General features: G+C 35.2%; 1 protein-coding gene across 1 annotated transcript; it reads right to left on the reverse strand.

Annotated features, from left to right (window-relative positions):
• Positions 1-900: 900 nt before the first annotated feature.
• LOC121412748 (beta-3 adrenergic receptor-like) lies at positions 901-8502 on the reverse strand. Its single transcript, XM_041605517.1, has 2 exons — positions 7770-8502; positions 901-2571 (listed from the first exon to the last, which is right to left on the reverse strand). Exon 2 carries the CDS (start codon positions 2557-2559, stop codon positions 1510-1512), a length of 1050 nt encoding a protein of 349 aa, XP_041461451.1. The 5' UTR covers positions 2560-2571; positions 7770-8502; the 3' UTR covers positions 901-1509.
• Between the last annotated feature and the right edge of the window lie 8582 nt (positions 8503-17084).

Below are 17084 nucleotides of genomic sequence, written 5' to 3' on the forward strand. Positions count from 1 at the left end.
ATGCACTGTTTTTCAACACGATCCTGTTACATTAAAAATATCATACAACACTAAAAATGCATACAAACTAATTGAAAGTACATGTATACAGGGGCGTATACAGGATTTTTGAAGGGGGTATAGCTGAATGAAATTTGACAAGCAAAAAAAAAGAAAGAAAGGTTTTAAACAAGTGGAATGCCTCTGGCCGTTTCACCTGCATCACGCGATTCAACATAGCAGCAGTGCTGACTTTGAAAACTACAACTCACACAAGATGTTCAGTGATACTCGGTTACTCTTATTTCCACGTTTTATGAATTAGACCAATACACTGACAGAGATAGGATGGTAATTCAACAAATACCCCCAATGCGGCCAAAGTTCGTTGATCTCACATGACCTTTGACCTTGATCATGTGACCGGAAACTTACACAGGATATTCAGTGATATTTGATTACTCTTATGTCCAAGTTTCAAAAGTCAGATCAATAAACTTGCAAAGTTATGGTGGTAATTCAACAGATACCCCCATTATGGCCAAAGTTCATTGACCTTTGACCTTGTTCATGTGACCTAAAATGCGCACAGGATGTTCAGTGATACTTGATTACTCATATGTCCAAGTTTCATGAATCAGATCCAAAAATTTTTAAAGTTTTGATTGTAATTCAACAGATACCCCCAAATCGGCCAAAGTTCATTGACCATAAATGACCTTTGACCTTGGTCATGTGACGTGAAACTCATGCAGGATGTTTGGTGATACTTGATCAACCTTATGTCGAAGTTTAATGAACTAGGTCTATATACTTTCTAAGCTATGATGTCATTTCAAAAACTTAACCTCAGGTTAAGATTTGATGTTGACGCCGCCGCCACCGTCGGAAAAGCGGCGCCTATAGTCTCACTCTGCTATGCAGGTGAGACAATAAAAACTGTGGTCGTTTCATTTCCCACAAAATACATACTTCTTTTATCTATGGGTTAAAAAAAATGAAAGGGGATGAGCCCCTGTAACCATTGCGATAAGTGCCTCTCGTCTTTGCGGTCTCATTATAAGTTCCCTGTTTTCAATGAACTCAAACAGAACAAGCATAATCTATACATGGCTGGATAGTTGTTTTATATAAAGTATTCAGTAAATACGTTTTAAGAGTCAAACTTAAATGTCTTATAGCATGCAACTTAAATGATATTGGCCTATAAAGATGTTGGACATGAACATTCCATGTGAGATTATCATTAACTTCAATGCCTAAATATCTTACAGAATTAACTTGTTTGAGTTGCTCGTCATTAAGCTTTTATATCCAGCTTTCCCTTTTTTTAATAACGACTTGGAATAAGCACAATATTTGTTTTAGTTGTGTTAATCTTAAAACAATTATTATATACAACCAGCCTCACATAACTTCCGAAATTCAAAGAATATATTCCTCCTGAAAGTACCGAGTCAGTTGATTTAAACCAATATACAAACACGCCGCCGGAAATTACCATCTTTGATACCAAGCAACAACATCCATCTATACCAGAATGTCACTGGAAGTTTCATCACAGAAACTTTTTAATGAACATCGCAGACATACTTTCAGGAGGTTCTGTGCCAAAATTCTGTAAGAACGTTTTGTCACCGAGTAGATGATGACATTACAAAGAGGATTCAGTAGCAACGGCCAACAAACCAATGCCCTAACGATGACAGATACATCTCCTATAAGGGAAATGTATATCTGACAAATTGTGAAGGGTGCCCAAGCTGCGACGTATGTGCCCGTCACCAGGAGAGTCATGCGGATTGCTCGATGGTTGACATTTTTCCTGACCACGAATGGCCTGTCTTCCACTATCAAGGCGGGCTCATCACTTCTACCAACGGTGCTAACTCGGGTTGCAAGTTCCTGGACCTGAATGCGTCTCACGTGTCTCCTGCTGATGCAGATGATCCTGGTGTACATGACGGACAGGATGGGAATGAAGGACCAAATACAAACTGAGAAAATTGCTAGCGAATATCCAAGGAATCTTGGTTCGTAGAAGGTCATGATGCATCCTCCAAGATTTGAGTATTGTATGATTTCCGGTCCTAAGGGATTTGTGAACAACATGGCTAGGAGAAATGTAGCTTCGGCGATGGCTGAACTTGTGGCGATTATAATGGCTCTTCTTCGATCCATGATGACCACATAGCGAAAAGGATAGGCTATGCTGAAGAAACGATCCAAATTGAGAAGCAGCAGACTTCCTGAAGATAGACCGGCGACAAGCGTCATACCGAAACCAAAAATCTTGCAGACGACATCTCCAAAAGGCCAATCCCCTACGATGGCTGATGGTAGTGCAGGAAGAAGAACGACTCCTAAAAGGATATCCGCTAAGGACAAGCAGTTGTAGAATACTTTACTGGCCTCGTTGATGTCTGGTAATCGAGGAATTACTATGAGATTTAGGATGTTAGTACCGATTATTAGGCTAGCAAAAATGAAGATTACCAGACCTTGAAAAATATAGATGAGTCTCTTGTTATCTTCACCTTGTACTCCTGACGAACAAATAGTGTCATTTACAGGGCCCATGTCCGCATAAATCTGAAATCAAAAATGTGAAAAGAATGTTATATTGGCCAACAGATTTCAACTGCAAAGACAATTTATCATTGTCTGTTCTTTTACTCTCAATTTCTCTCCTTTCCATCTTTTCTCCATCATTTTCTCATAATCGATAGTCTCGAATTATGTTTAAACTATGACTTGTTAAATAATAAACCATTGCAAACTTTAACCCCTCTCTCTTGCCTATTTCTCAGTCACCTATCTCTGAAGTACTTTTCTTTTACCTTCTTTTTTACGACATCCTCTCTCTTGCATACCTTTCTCTCCTTTTCGCTTTATCCTCTTTCACCACTTCCTTGGTTTAGATGGTGTTTTTTCACCTTTGCGTCATCATGATGAATTCCTTTGCCGAATATACACTCAACAAAAAAGTCCTATATCAAAGTGCTGTCACTTTTGAACTGACGTATATTCTTATTCATCCAGGAAGAAATGCAAATTATTGAAGAAGCGTTCCGGATCGGACGTGAAACTGTTTTCCGTTTCAAACCAGTAAGTCCAGATGATTATATTTATTTTTATTCGCAATTTTAATAATTTTGAGACATAATTCGTAGGTAGTTTTTTACATTCATTAAGCAACTCCTGAAATAATGAGATTGAACGATCGAGTCATTCATTAATCATCAAAGATTGAATTAAAATGACAATTTTTGAAAGTCACAACAGTCGTTTTTCAGATTGTGTAAATACAAAGTTTGGCGAATGTTTTTTTTTTTTTTTTTTTTTTTGGGGGGGGGGGTGAGTTTCATGGTGCTTTTTATTATCAATATTTAGCCACTCCACACAAAATTTTGATAAGGTATGTTTATGGCTGAGTGAGTACAATTTTTGTGACCTATTATCGTATTAGTAGTATAATCCATAACTTAAAAAAAGGCATGTTAAAATTGGGGAATGTTAGTGGCCCCCTTCCCCAGTCGGTCCCCCTACCCATTTTCTCATTCCTGATCCACCACTGATTTTTCCACAAATTCAAATTGTTAGGGAAAGGATGCATTTATCCAATATAAAGAGCATTCATTCGTAAGTACTCAAGCGTGCTTGCTCATTTATAAAAAAAAAAAACAGCAATTAACACACATTTGAAACAGAATTTGCCACTATAATTCATTTTATAACCCCTCAAATGAGTCTGTGACATTGAAAATGCCATTTCCCCGTGCGTGCTCGCTTATCCATAAATAAACGAATCAATTTGATTTTTGCACAGAATTCTGCCCATAGGTTGATAAAACATTACGGAAAAATGACATTGCTAAAGTCAGTTTAAAATAAAAAATCAAACAAGAGTGAAATCAGGGTTTGTTATATGGACGATTTTTGTTACTTCTGCCTACATTTTTTTTTTCATAAAACTGTGCACATTGTTTTAGAGTGACACTTTCCAAAAGGTGCGCAAAAAATACAATAATTCGATACGGCACAAAGTGGGGCCAAGGCCTTTAACCTTCTTCTAACTTGCATAATTTTCGAATTGTGTGCTAACTGAAGCTAGAGACATCGAGATTTCGGTAAAAATCAAATGCAAGATTTGTCTTCCACAGTTAGTAATTGGATAGCAAAAAAGCTATTCTCATGAGTGTTTAATTAAACTCCTTTAATCATGGAAGCATATTAATTGGTCATGAATATAATGAAAAAAGTTGATAAAATAATTTCAGTTTCTAAAATGAAACAATACTTGCCTATGATATTTAGAAATCGCATTTTTGTCAGTTTCATTAAATATCGTGAAATGATCGATGAATATTGTTGAAGATACTCTTGCTAAAAATAATTGTATTCATATTCTATCATTCTTATGGATAGAAATGTGTAAATTCAAATTTTGGGACTATTGTAAAAGGCTCGTCAACGGTTCGCTATATAGTGATACTCCAAGGCCTTCTTTTTCCCAGGAATTCGCCGACGAATACTTCACTTCCCGCTACCAATCGCCTTCAGAAATTATAACTTCAGATCTTAATTGGATTCCAGATACAGCTGGTCCCAGTACACAGGCAACCCCACCCCAATTTGACACTACTCCAATTCGTCCATCAATTGTGAAGAACGTTCTACGGAAGAAGAGTTCGCATTCCACACCAGGACCCGATGGACTGTACTATGGTATGTTAAAGAAGTTACCTTGCACGCACCACTTTTAGCTACCCTCTACACCAAGGTGATGCAAACTGGTATTCCTCCTTCGAATTGGTCTAAAAGTAAAGTTACACTAATGTACAAATCTGGTGATACTTCTCAACCAGGCAACTTTCGGATGATTTCACTGTCGAATGTTGTAGGAAAAATCTATCACCAGATACTAGCCGAAAGATATGAAAATCTTATGATAGATAATAATATAATTGATTGTAACTTACAAAAGGCTTTTCTGAAAGGTATAAATGGATGTACTGAACATAATTTAGTGATGCTATCCAATGCAAAAAGTAAATCTAGGACAGTACATCGATCTGGCCGATGCTTTTGGATCGGTTAGTCACGATCTTATGTTACGAAGACATAAATTTCCTAATTCTGTTCAGTTATACATGAAGAATTTGTACAGCTCACTTTCTGGAAGAAAAGATTGGATTTCAAACGAGTTTAAGTTTCGTAAGGGCATTTTTCAGGGGACCCACTCTCCCCACTAAATTTTCATTATGTGTTTCGATCCAATAATTCAATTTTTTAAGCTTAACTCGGCTTATGGTTACGATTTGAATGGAAAACGGATCACAATGACACCTTTTGCCGATGATTTTTGCCTGATATCTAATAATAAAAGAACACATCAAAGGTTATTAAACCAGATAGACAAGCACAATAAATCAATGGGATTATCTTTAAAACCCTCAAAATGTCGCTCTCTTTCTCTTACATCTGGAAAGTTCAATGAACTGGAGTTCATGGTTGGGGAAGAGCAAGTGTCTTCGATTGGCAATGACATTCACAAATTTCTCGGATCTGTAATAACCAAAAACCTTGCCTCTTCTGACGTTCATGCGTATATTTCAAATCAACTTGAAACTCGTTTGAAAAATATAGATGATTCTTTGATACGTAACGAATATAAACTGAAGGTTTACTCTCGATACTTGTTGCCATCACTACGCTTTGATCTTACCGTAAATGATATTACCCACTCTCATTGTCTAGCTTTGGATTCTGTATCTGTTTATCTCAAGAAACGGTGTGGTATGCCCCCCCCCCCTCAGCAACGTTGGCGTTTGCACATAATTATGCCAAATGGTCTAAACATTCTTCATATCTTAGATGTATACAAAGAATGTCATACACTTTCATACGTAACTATAATAATAATAATAATAATCCGCTTTTATATAGCGCTTAATCCATCGGAACGACGTTTCTAAGCGCTTTACAGATATATTATTATTATTAACTATGAGAGAACAGCGTGATGAAAATGTAAATCACTGTTTGGATACTCGACTGGAACGAGAGGAGAAATGGGTTAGGAAGAAATCAACTATTGTTAAATCGGATACTGTGTATTCTCAAATCGAACAAAATAGCTTGAAAGGGAAGAAAACTGAAGCGAAAAAACTGCTCACTCAAGAAGTGAGTGAGATTTGGCATTCACATGTAAAAAATCTATTAGTTCAAGGTCGGTTTCTGGATCTCCTGACAACAGAAGACAATTGTGTCATCTGGAAAAGTATAATGTATAATTTACCTGTACGAGTGCTAAAGTTTCTCATAAATTCTTTAACTGACACAACCAACACTAGAGCTAATTTGGTTAGATGGGGTAAATCTGTTACAAACAGATGTAAACATTGTAAAGGACTCGAAACATTAAATCAATGTCTTGAATAGCTGCCCTACTTTTATCTCACAAGGTCGCTATACATGGCGCCATAACAATATTTTGAAATACTTTGTACGTCTGGCAACAGAAAACACAATTGATAAACCCGAACTGCAAATATTTCACGACATCCTAAACATAAATGGTTATTCTCCGGCCTCGACCATCCCCATGTCATGCACCCAAACGAATTTAAGACCAGATCTTTGTATCTTTTACGTAGCAAAAGATTATTAATCTAACAGTTCCTTTTGAACTTGCAATTGACCAATACAAAACTAAAAAGTACACTGCCTTCATTACCGACATCGAGAATAATGGCTACCGAGTAGATTTCCTAGCCATTGAAATTGGTTCAAGGGGATTTCTTTCCAAAGAAAACACCCAACAAATCAAATCTTTCTTCTATTTTCTTGAGACCAGAAGTACAAAATTTTCTTTGATTAGAGATAATATGAGTAAAATGGCGGTTGTTTCATCTTTTTCAATATATTGTGCAAAGGATGAATCCATCTGGGGCGATTACAATCTGTTGGAGCAATAACTCACACTGTTCACTATTTCCGATTTCTCCCTCTCTCTTCTTTTCTTTATATACCCCTCTTTTCTCTCCTCATTCAATCTCTTTTCCTATTTCTCTTTCCTTCTTTCTTTTTCTATTGCTTCTCAATAATGTATATGTTTTAGATATTATATAGACATCGATGACATTCACTACCCATAATTTTTATTTTAATGTTAGGCCTATTAGTATTATCATGTTTTGAATTATTCAGGATATTACGCTTTGAAGATTGGCCCCAACCTAATATTTGTAAACTTAGTGTATGAATGAATAACTCTTTCTTTTTTTTCTCTCTCTAATATCTACCCCAACGTTGTCTGTTATTATTTCAAATTTTATGTTTTTTTTTAATATGTTATATGTCTATATTATGTACCTGTTTTATCGAAACTGTACATTAAGTTTTACACTATACTGCCCTGCATCGACAGTTATGCGTCATGACCTGGGCCTATCTTAATTTTTTATTATGTTTTGTATTGACTTTGTAAATTTCTTTCCTTCATTGTGATTTCAATAAAGTAATATCAAATCAATCCAACTGTTTTGACCTCTGTTTATTCAACCGTGAAATTGTGGGTTTGATCCTCGACCGAGTCATACCAAAGACTTATAAAATTGGGACATTCCTTCTTCCCGGATAACGTGGTGAAATCGTGATCTTTTCATGACGCCAACATATTTTAAACCATCACCGACTAAAGTAACATCCATGGTTAATGTTTTCAGATTCTACTAGGTAAGGAGCGAGGTTCGAGGTGAATCTAAAAAGATGATTGAAATACTTACACCTGACCATGTCGTTTTTCCTAAACGTCACAAAGTAGACATTAGATCTATTTTAAATGGGGAATGACATTTTAACGAATATCACGTTAATGTAGGTACTGATGATGTATCTCAAACATGACGTCTGTGTCTTCAAGGAACAAAGTCACAAATGTTTAATCATTTCAATCTCTTCAAGAACTCCATAAATAGCAACTTCTTCGATAGGACACTTTCTGCGTTAGGTCACTAATGTTTTCCACCACCAAGCACAATGGTAAATAAATGACCTGCATCAAAGACGAATAATAAATAAGATAACTTGATTCATTATGCAAAGATCAAAAGAACAGCATATGCATTATGAGAAACAAGGCAGTAAAGGTCTATATTATCGTGTATCTCGATATGGATAGGTCGTGTCCAACTGGAAAATGACAATACATGTCGTTAAACAGACAATATTGAGGGAGAATATTATCACCGCGTTCATCTATCCGTAACACGTAATTACTTTAATCGCTCATAATTAATAGCAAACCTTCCTCAATATCGGAATTATATCAGTCACCCATTTGACGCACTTACCCTATATGTGGAACTTTCATAATTATATCTACATAAAAAGCAATAGGTCTATATGAGCAGCAAATATAACGTATATAAAATAAACATATGAAGTCGGAAGAAGAGGGGTGGTTATGCCAGAAAATAAACAGCAAATTGTGACAACTAACAACAAATTACCCGTGGCAGCACAGGGGGTATTAGTCATTTTTCATCAAGGCGTGTGTGTGGGGGGGGGGAGATGGCATTCTTGTATGTACAGTTAGACTCCCTATTTACACTGAAAGCCAAGCAGTTTATTGATGAAATATAATTAAACAACTCATTTATAGCAGACTTCTCTTTCAATAATAGAAGGTTCATTTAAGTGAAGCATCTTGGGTTGAACTGGAGGAAGAACTTCATAATCATGAAAGAGTGAAATACAAATGTAATTATAAAATCCAAAATGTATTAGAACACTGAGTATTCAGTAAGCAGTCAAGAGGCAATTTTCGTGATCATTACATTGCCTTGGGTCAGAAATAAATACGTAAGTGCATTGCACATACATATCAAACAATGTACATTAAAATGCAGTTGCTTGTACTTTTAAGTTAAAGGTTGCTCAATCATATAGAAGTACAGCGGGATGTAGAAAAGAAGGGGGCATGTTTCACCTGCTAGTCCCTTAGAAAGGTGCTGAATGAGCCACACTGAAACGAGTGGTACGAATTTGTGAGCAACAACAATTAATGATCAGTGATAGTTGTTCACACTTACATCCAAGCTTAAATGAACTATGTCCCTATATTTTCTAAGCAATATCAAACTTCAAACAAGGTGGTTCATGATTGAGTCTCGCCTGATTTCATAAAATCGATACATCGACAGAGAACTATGGTGTGCTCAGAGGAACTTGGTAAACTCCATGCTGATGAATGCGAAACGCTCACATTATGTTGGTCTCGTTGACGACCGTAGTAGCGACTCACGCAAGCTCTTCTCTCTTGCTAATATAACCGTCTTTTGAGCCGAAAGCAGTCTACCCCTCTACCAGTCACACTGATAGTAGGCATGTTATGGCTGAGACGTTCATCCAGTTCTTCCAAGCGAAAGTGCAGACTATCTGCGACACTCTTCACCCAGATGAGTCATGTCCTCAACCTTTCACTGCGACCTTGCTTGAGACTCTGCATCCTACCAATCCAGATGAGATTCAATCAATTCTTAGGAAAATACCACCTAAATCATACCAGTTAGACCCGATTCCTACCATTTTGTTAAAAGAATGTTGCACCACATTTGCTCCCATTATTTCACAGATAGTTAATTTGAGTATTGATCAGGCTGAAGTTCCGACTTGTTTGAAGGTTGCCTATATCTTCCAGTACTGAAGAAAAGTTCTCTTGATCCAGAGGTACTGCAAAATTATCGTCCTGTATCTAATCTGCCATTCTCATTCAAAATTCTTGAAAGGGTTGTATTTTCTAGACTTTCTGATTATTTTTCAGACAACAATTTATTTGATCCCTTTCAATCTGCATATCGTCCCAACCATAGTGTGGAAACTCTCCTGGTCAATGTGTCCAACTCTATTCTTCAGGGTATGGACAAAGGAAATATCTCAGCCATGCTCTTACTCGACTTGTCTTCCGCTTTCGATACCGTCAATCATACTGTTCTTAATACACTCAGTTCATTTGGTGTCAGGGGTCAGGCATATGAATGGTTTCAGTCATATCTTTCCTGTCACTCGCAGATTGTCTGTATTAATGACTGCAAATCTAGTAGTATGCCTCTCTCTCACAGTGTACCGCAGGGTTCTGTGGGTGGGCCCACTTTGTTTTCGATTTACTTGATTAGTTTGGGACATATCTTACAACGTCATAATATCAATTATCATATCTATGCAGATGACATCCAACTCTATCTCTCATTCAAACCTAACCAGGCTGATGCAACAAATGCAATTGCCCTTCTTGAGAATTGTTTAGCTGACATTCACTCCTGGCTGAATAGTCATTCATTGAAATTGAATCCCTCCAAAACTGAGTTCCTTCTATTTGGTTCAAGGGCTCAACTTAGTAAGGTCAAGTTGTCATCCGTCTCTTTTTCGGGATGTACCATTAATGTGTCCCAGACATGTCGTAACCTAGGTTTCATTTTAGATTATGGAATATCTATGTCAAATCAAATAACCAACATTTGTAGGTATGTAAGGTATCAGATCCGCAATGTTGGATTCATCAGGAAATATTTGTCAAAATCTGCTACTGAAAAATTGGTTCATGCTCTGATTCTTCACGACTTGACTTCGGGAATGCCTTACTTTACAATTTACCCAACACCCAGTTGTCTAAACTACAAAAGCTCCAGAACGCTGCAGCACGTTTGGTCTCCCTATCATATGTTCATATCACATCCATTCTGAAATCCCTTCATTGGTTAAAGGTCAACGATCGCATCATCTTCAAAATCCTTCTCCTTGTATTCCATGCAATTAACGGCTCTGCTCCACAGTACAACATTAATCTAATCAGCAAATACACTCCAGTCAGGTCCCTACGTTCTTCAAACTCTGGTTCCCTAGTTATTCCTAAATCCGTTAAGACATGGGGGGTCGGGCTTTTGCTCAATACATGCTGGCCCTGTTCTATGGAATGGTCTTCCCCTGACAATTCGTGAATGCACGTCCATTGATAATTTTAAACGTTACCTTAAGACTCGTCTATTCAATGCCTCTTACTCTTAATTGTTCCTCGATCGATTACTATCATATTTGTACCTGTTCTCTTTCGTTCTTTCTTTCTTCTTTCACTGCGCCTTGGGCACTCTGCCGAGTGGATTTGCCGCATTACAAATCACATATATTATTATTATCAAAATAAATGATATTTTCACCCCTAGATGACCTTTGACCCCATCATCCTGATGGGGTCACATGTGGTATTACCCAGGCCAAGGATCATATTACCATACATGAACGTAATTGATGCAGAATTAAAGAAATAAGAGTTATAGTTGACCATTAAAAAAAAAATCTTTTTGACCTCTAGATGACCTTTGACATCCTCAACAACGTAAATGTGGTATCCCAAGGATCATTTGAATGTTACACCTGGATATAATGGGTGATTCCATACGTGTCGTACGGGACATTTAGAGAACATTTGACAGTTTTTTTTTTACAAGAAAAACAAAAATATTCCATAAACTATAAGTGATCATCAAGTACTACCAGAGTGTTAAAGTAGCACATCAATGATGTGGAGCTCATCCGGCATCTCGCAACACAATTTAACACAATTTTAATTTCAGCCCAGTTGACACTGTAGTGAATTATATTGGTGACATAAAATGAGGATATAGAATTGAAATTAATGAAGAAATGACATAAGCATTTTTTGTGATCTATGAATAAATTTCACATGAATTAAGTATTAATTATTATCAAGTCAAAGTTTCTTAACTCTGTGTAGAACCTTGGTGATCCTAATGTAGCTCTCAGATGGAACGAAAATAACCAAACCAAATAAGTAAGCAATTTTTGTGAGATTTAAAAATATATGAATAAATAGCAGATTCAATGAGTTTCAAAATTCTATGTTTAAATGTCGTATCACCACCTCGAGCTATTATATAAAGCAAACAAAACTGAAATTGATCAACAAATGAAGAAGAAAAAACATTTTTTTGTGATTTGTGAATAAATTTTACATAAATTAGAATAAATAATTTTCCAGACAAAATTTCAAAATTTTGTGTACAAGTTTGGTGAACCTCATGCAGCTCTACCAGATGGAAGAAAAAAAATCAAAATCCGTCAATAATTAAAGAAGAAAAAGCATCTTATGTGAAATTTTAAAAATATGAATAAACTTCGAATAAATTAGCATAAAAATTGTTCTAGTCAAAATTTCAAAATTCTGCGAACAAGATTGGTGAACCTCATGAAGCTCTACCAGATGAAAGAAAAAAAATAAAAATCGGTCAACAAATAAAAAAGAAGCATGTTATGTGAATTTAAAAAAAAACATAAATTTATTTTACATAAACTAGCATAAAAATTGTTCTGGTCAAAATTTCAACCTTCTGTGTAGAAAATTGGTGAACTTCATGAAGCTCTACCAGACAGAAGCAAAAAATCAAAATCGGTCAACAAATAGAGAAGAAGCATTTTATGTGAATTTTTAAAAATGCGCATAAATTAGCATATTTAATTAATTAAGATGACTTGAATTCACATCCTGTATGATACACATTTAAAATACTAATGTGACGTACGGACGCAGAAAAAGTGGCTTTTTTAGAAACCTCAAGTTTATACTCTAAAGTCTGTGAGTTGGACAGATAATGTTCATAGAAACTGAACTCAAATTGATATTCAATTACCCAAGAGCAAACACATCTCTGAAAGAAAGTTAAATAAACATTCATGAATAAATAAAGCAAGTTTCAATTTTCGAGAACATTGTGGCGTACGGGACACTCAAAATGTGTCGTACGGGACATCTCTAAATTGAAGCCAAACTTTCTTACTTTACGTCTCTTTGACTTCTTCAATCACATTATTTGGCTGATGATGATAATCCTATCCAACTAACAAGTGGAATGCCTCTGGCCGTCTCACCTGCATCATGCGATTCAACATAGCAGCGGTACTGACTTTGAAAACTACTATAACTCGCACAAGATGTTCAGTGATACTTGGTTACTCTTATTTCCACGTTTTATGAAGTAGACCAATACACTTACAGAGATAGGATGGTAATTCAACAAACACCCCCAGTGTTGCCAAAATTAATTGACCTCACATGACCTTTGACCTTGATCATGTGACCTGAAACTTGCACAGGATATTCAGTGATACTTGATTACTCTTATGTCCAAGTTTCAAAAGTCAGATAAATAAACTTGCAAAGTTATGATGGTAATTCAACAGATACCCCCATTATGGCCAAAGTTCATTGACCTTTGACCTTGGTCATGTGGCCTTAAATGCGCACAGGATGTTCAGTGATACTTGATTACTCTTATGTCCAAGTTATGTGAACTAGACCAACATATACTTTCAAAGTTATGATGGTAATTCAACAAATACCCCCAAATCGGCCAAAGTTCATTGACCCTAAATGACCTTTGACCTTGATCATGTGACCTGAATCTTGCACACGATATTCAGTGATACTTGATTACTATTATGCTCAAGTTTCATGAATCAGATCCAAAAACTTTTAAAGTTTTGATTGTAATTCAATAGATACCCCCAAATCGGCCAAAGTTCATTGACCCCAAAGACCTTTGACCTTGGTCACGTGAAATGAAACTCATGCAGGATGTTTGGTGATACTTGATCAACCTTATGTCCAAGTTTAATGACCTAGGTCCATATATTTCCTAAGTTATGATGACATTTCAAAAACTTAACCTCAGGTTAAGATTTTGATGTTGATTCCCCCAACATGGTCTAAGTTCATTGACCCTAAATGACCTTTGACCTTGGTCATGTGACATGAAACTCTAATAGGATGTTCAGTAATACTTGATTAACCTTATGACCAAGTTTCATGAACTAGGTCCATATACTTTCTCAGTTATGATGTCATTAAAAAAACTTAACCTCAGGTTAAGATTTGATGTTGACGCCGCCGCCGCCGTCGGAAAAGCGGCGCCTATAGTCTCACTCTGCTATGCAGGTGAGACAAAAACCGCTATTGGCTGAATATTTCTGTCAATATATCATTTGAAACAAAGTAATGTGTCGTACAGGACACTTGTGTGTTGTACAGGCGCCTGCGTGTTGTACTGGGCAGCCTGAATAAACTTTTTATCAATCATAAGGGGAACACTGCCCCTAAATTCTTCCTTTTAATGAAAAGTCTTATAAGTAGTCTCAAGTAACCTCAATATATACATTCGGGAGCAATATGTTATGATTTTTTATGAAGTCTACAAGGGTTCACAGCATTTTTACGAGCTGGAAGTTATATTTTAGTGAATTAATTGATGATTTCAAATACACTATTCAAACAACGAATGGATGAAATTGTGTAAATTATGGGGCTAAAATATAATTTTTCATATAAAATGTATACATACATAATATATGTCACAACTGCCACTTATAATTCCACAAAATATTTTTTTCTAAAGAAATGTGATTCTACTTTTTCAAACCCTTTTGCATTTTATGAAACCATATGGTTTGTCTTACTTTCCAGATTTTTAACAAGATGGTTTGTCTTATTTTCCATTTTTTTTACAGCTTGAAAAAAGTAAGGAGTTTCAATACTGTATATAAAAAATATTGATCATCAAGGAAAGTCCAAATAGATGATTGATGTGTACACCTTTTTTTCATCTTATGCTAATTCCACATTAGCATGCAAGAGGAAGTCATCTTCCGGGCTAGGGTGAATCAATTATAAAGGTTTTCTTTTCATGCTCAATGGCAAACTCAACCTGCTCTGACCAGTGGATATCACCAGTTTAGTTGAAGGGATTCATAAAAGAATACGCCTACTTAAAATCCATTAAAATGATTAGAATCACCTATTTTATGTTCTATGGAGATAAAAAGAGCACTTTTTATTATTTCAAATCAATTACTTGAATTAAAAATGGCTTACTATTAATAGTTTCTGAATCCAAATTAAATGCATCATATATTGTGTGTCGTATGGGACAACTTTTCATAGGACAATATTGACAAATGAAGGGCAGTAATTAGATCCCTATGGAATAAATCGATCACTCATGGGTCAAAGATAGAGAAACTGATATTGTGAAATTGCATCATCAAAAATCAAATTGTAGGAAAAACTTTTGCATTTTCATGTGTCGTACGGGACATTGCCAAAAATAGATTCGGAAATATGAGGGCTGCCCCTATTATGGATCATGAAAATGTTGTAGATATTATTTGGAACCATCAATGATAATTGACCTGCAGTATTTTCAGTCTTCTCGTGCTTTGCCAATAATTGTTGCAGGCATGTACTTGACTATCTAATTAGCAAATTTATTGAAAATTAGAAATTCAATTGTTCCCCCTAAAAATTTTTATCTGATTTCACTTTTGGTTAAAATTCATAATTTTCTTCAAATTTAGGTATCATAGTAAAATATTACACTCCTTATAACTTATTGAAAGCATGTGAAAGCATGTTGAAATTTATGATATTTTTGAAGTTCTAGTGTGGAATCGCCCTAATAATTTATCAGAAATCAGAGTATCATTTCAGATTACTTGGACAAGATAACTTCTGGTCAATTAACTTAGATAATTAATTCTAATAATACTTTATCAAATTAAATGAAACATTTACGAATTTGTTATTTGATATAACAAGGAAATGAATTAATAAATTATCAGTTAAAGTCAAGTGCCATAATTATGTGGCATATTAGATTATTATAATCATTATCAAATCTATTCCCCCCAATTAAATATTATCTTGGAAAACACACATTGACTCTATATGTCGTACAATTTTAACGCAATATTTGTTACAACAAAGTTAAGTTTTTTTCATCCAACTTCCTCCCTAAAAATGCTTTATTCAACATTAATTTTACCATATTTAAATCATGGAGCAATTGTTTGGGAAAATACACACTCAACCTACCTTGATAGAATATTGCTTTTACAAAAGAAAGCATTGCATGTTATTTTCAACTTGTCCTGGAGATCTCACACAGATGAGTTGTGGTTTTTAACAATAACATTCTAAAATTAAAAAAACACTGTACCAATATAACTCAGGTCAATTCATGTATCAGTTAAACAATACTATGTTACCACCCATATTTAATTCCTCATTTAACAAAAACAAAACTCTTCACAAATATCCCACACGTCAATCCGATGAATTCCATTTACCACTATCCCGGACCATCCTTGCAAAATCACTTTTTACTTTCGAAGGCCCTAGACTCTGGGAAACTATTAATAATAACATCAAAGAATCACCAAACCTTAATTCTTTCAAATATAAGTTTAAAAAATGTCTCCAAGATAATAATTGAATTTAACTCTTCATCACTCAAACTCTTGTATCTTTTTGTAATCAAACATGCTTGTAATGTCACGTACACTTTTCCATATCTTTCGTTTTCCTGTTGATCGGCGAGGTCCGTCTGTGAAAAGAAACTGTAATTGTTGAAAATAGAAATAAACGAAATGAAATATTATCAATTTCAAATTGTTTTTAAAGTCAACACTGATTGCATTGCACAATCAACTTCAAGCGATCAACCAACACACAAGCTATGTGTTATAGGCTTAAAATAAAGGGTTATTAATAAATAATCACATTTGCAATGTAATCTTGATCAAACCATATGATTTTGAATTTATATATGTAATTGACAATGCCATTTCTTTATTCTTTTGTAATATTGATTCTTATAATATGTTTTTAAAGGACAAGTCCACCCCAACAAAAAGTTGATTGGAATAAAAAGAGAAAAATCCAACAAGCATAGCACTGAAAATTTCATCAAAATCGGATGTAAAATAAAAAAGTTATGACATTTTTAAGCTTCGCTTGATTTCACAAAACAGTAATATGCACATCCTGGCGGGTTATAAATGAGACTATGATGTCATCCACTCACTATTTCTTTTGTATTTTATTATATGAAATATTCTAATTTTATCCCCATTGTCAAGTGATACGATTAATTCCTCCCTGAACAAGTGGATTAGCATTGATACTCTATGGTTCAGACAAGTTGGTCCTTATTGTCAAATCTATAAAAAATGAAAGATTGAATACTTCAAAC

This window comes from Lytechinus variegatus, chromosome 4 (assembly GCF_018143015.1).
Source record: "Lytechinus variegatus isolate NC3 chromosome 4, Lvar_3.0, whole genome shotgun sequence".
NCBI classification, from domain to species: Eukaryota; Metazoa; Echinodermata; class Echinoidea; order Temnopleuroida; family Toxopneustidae; genus Lytechinus; species Lytechinus variegatus.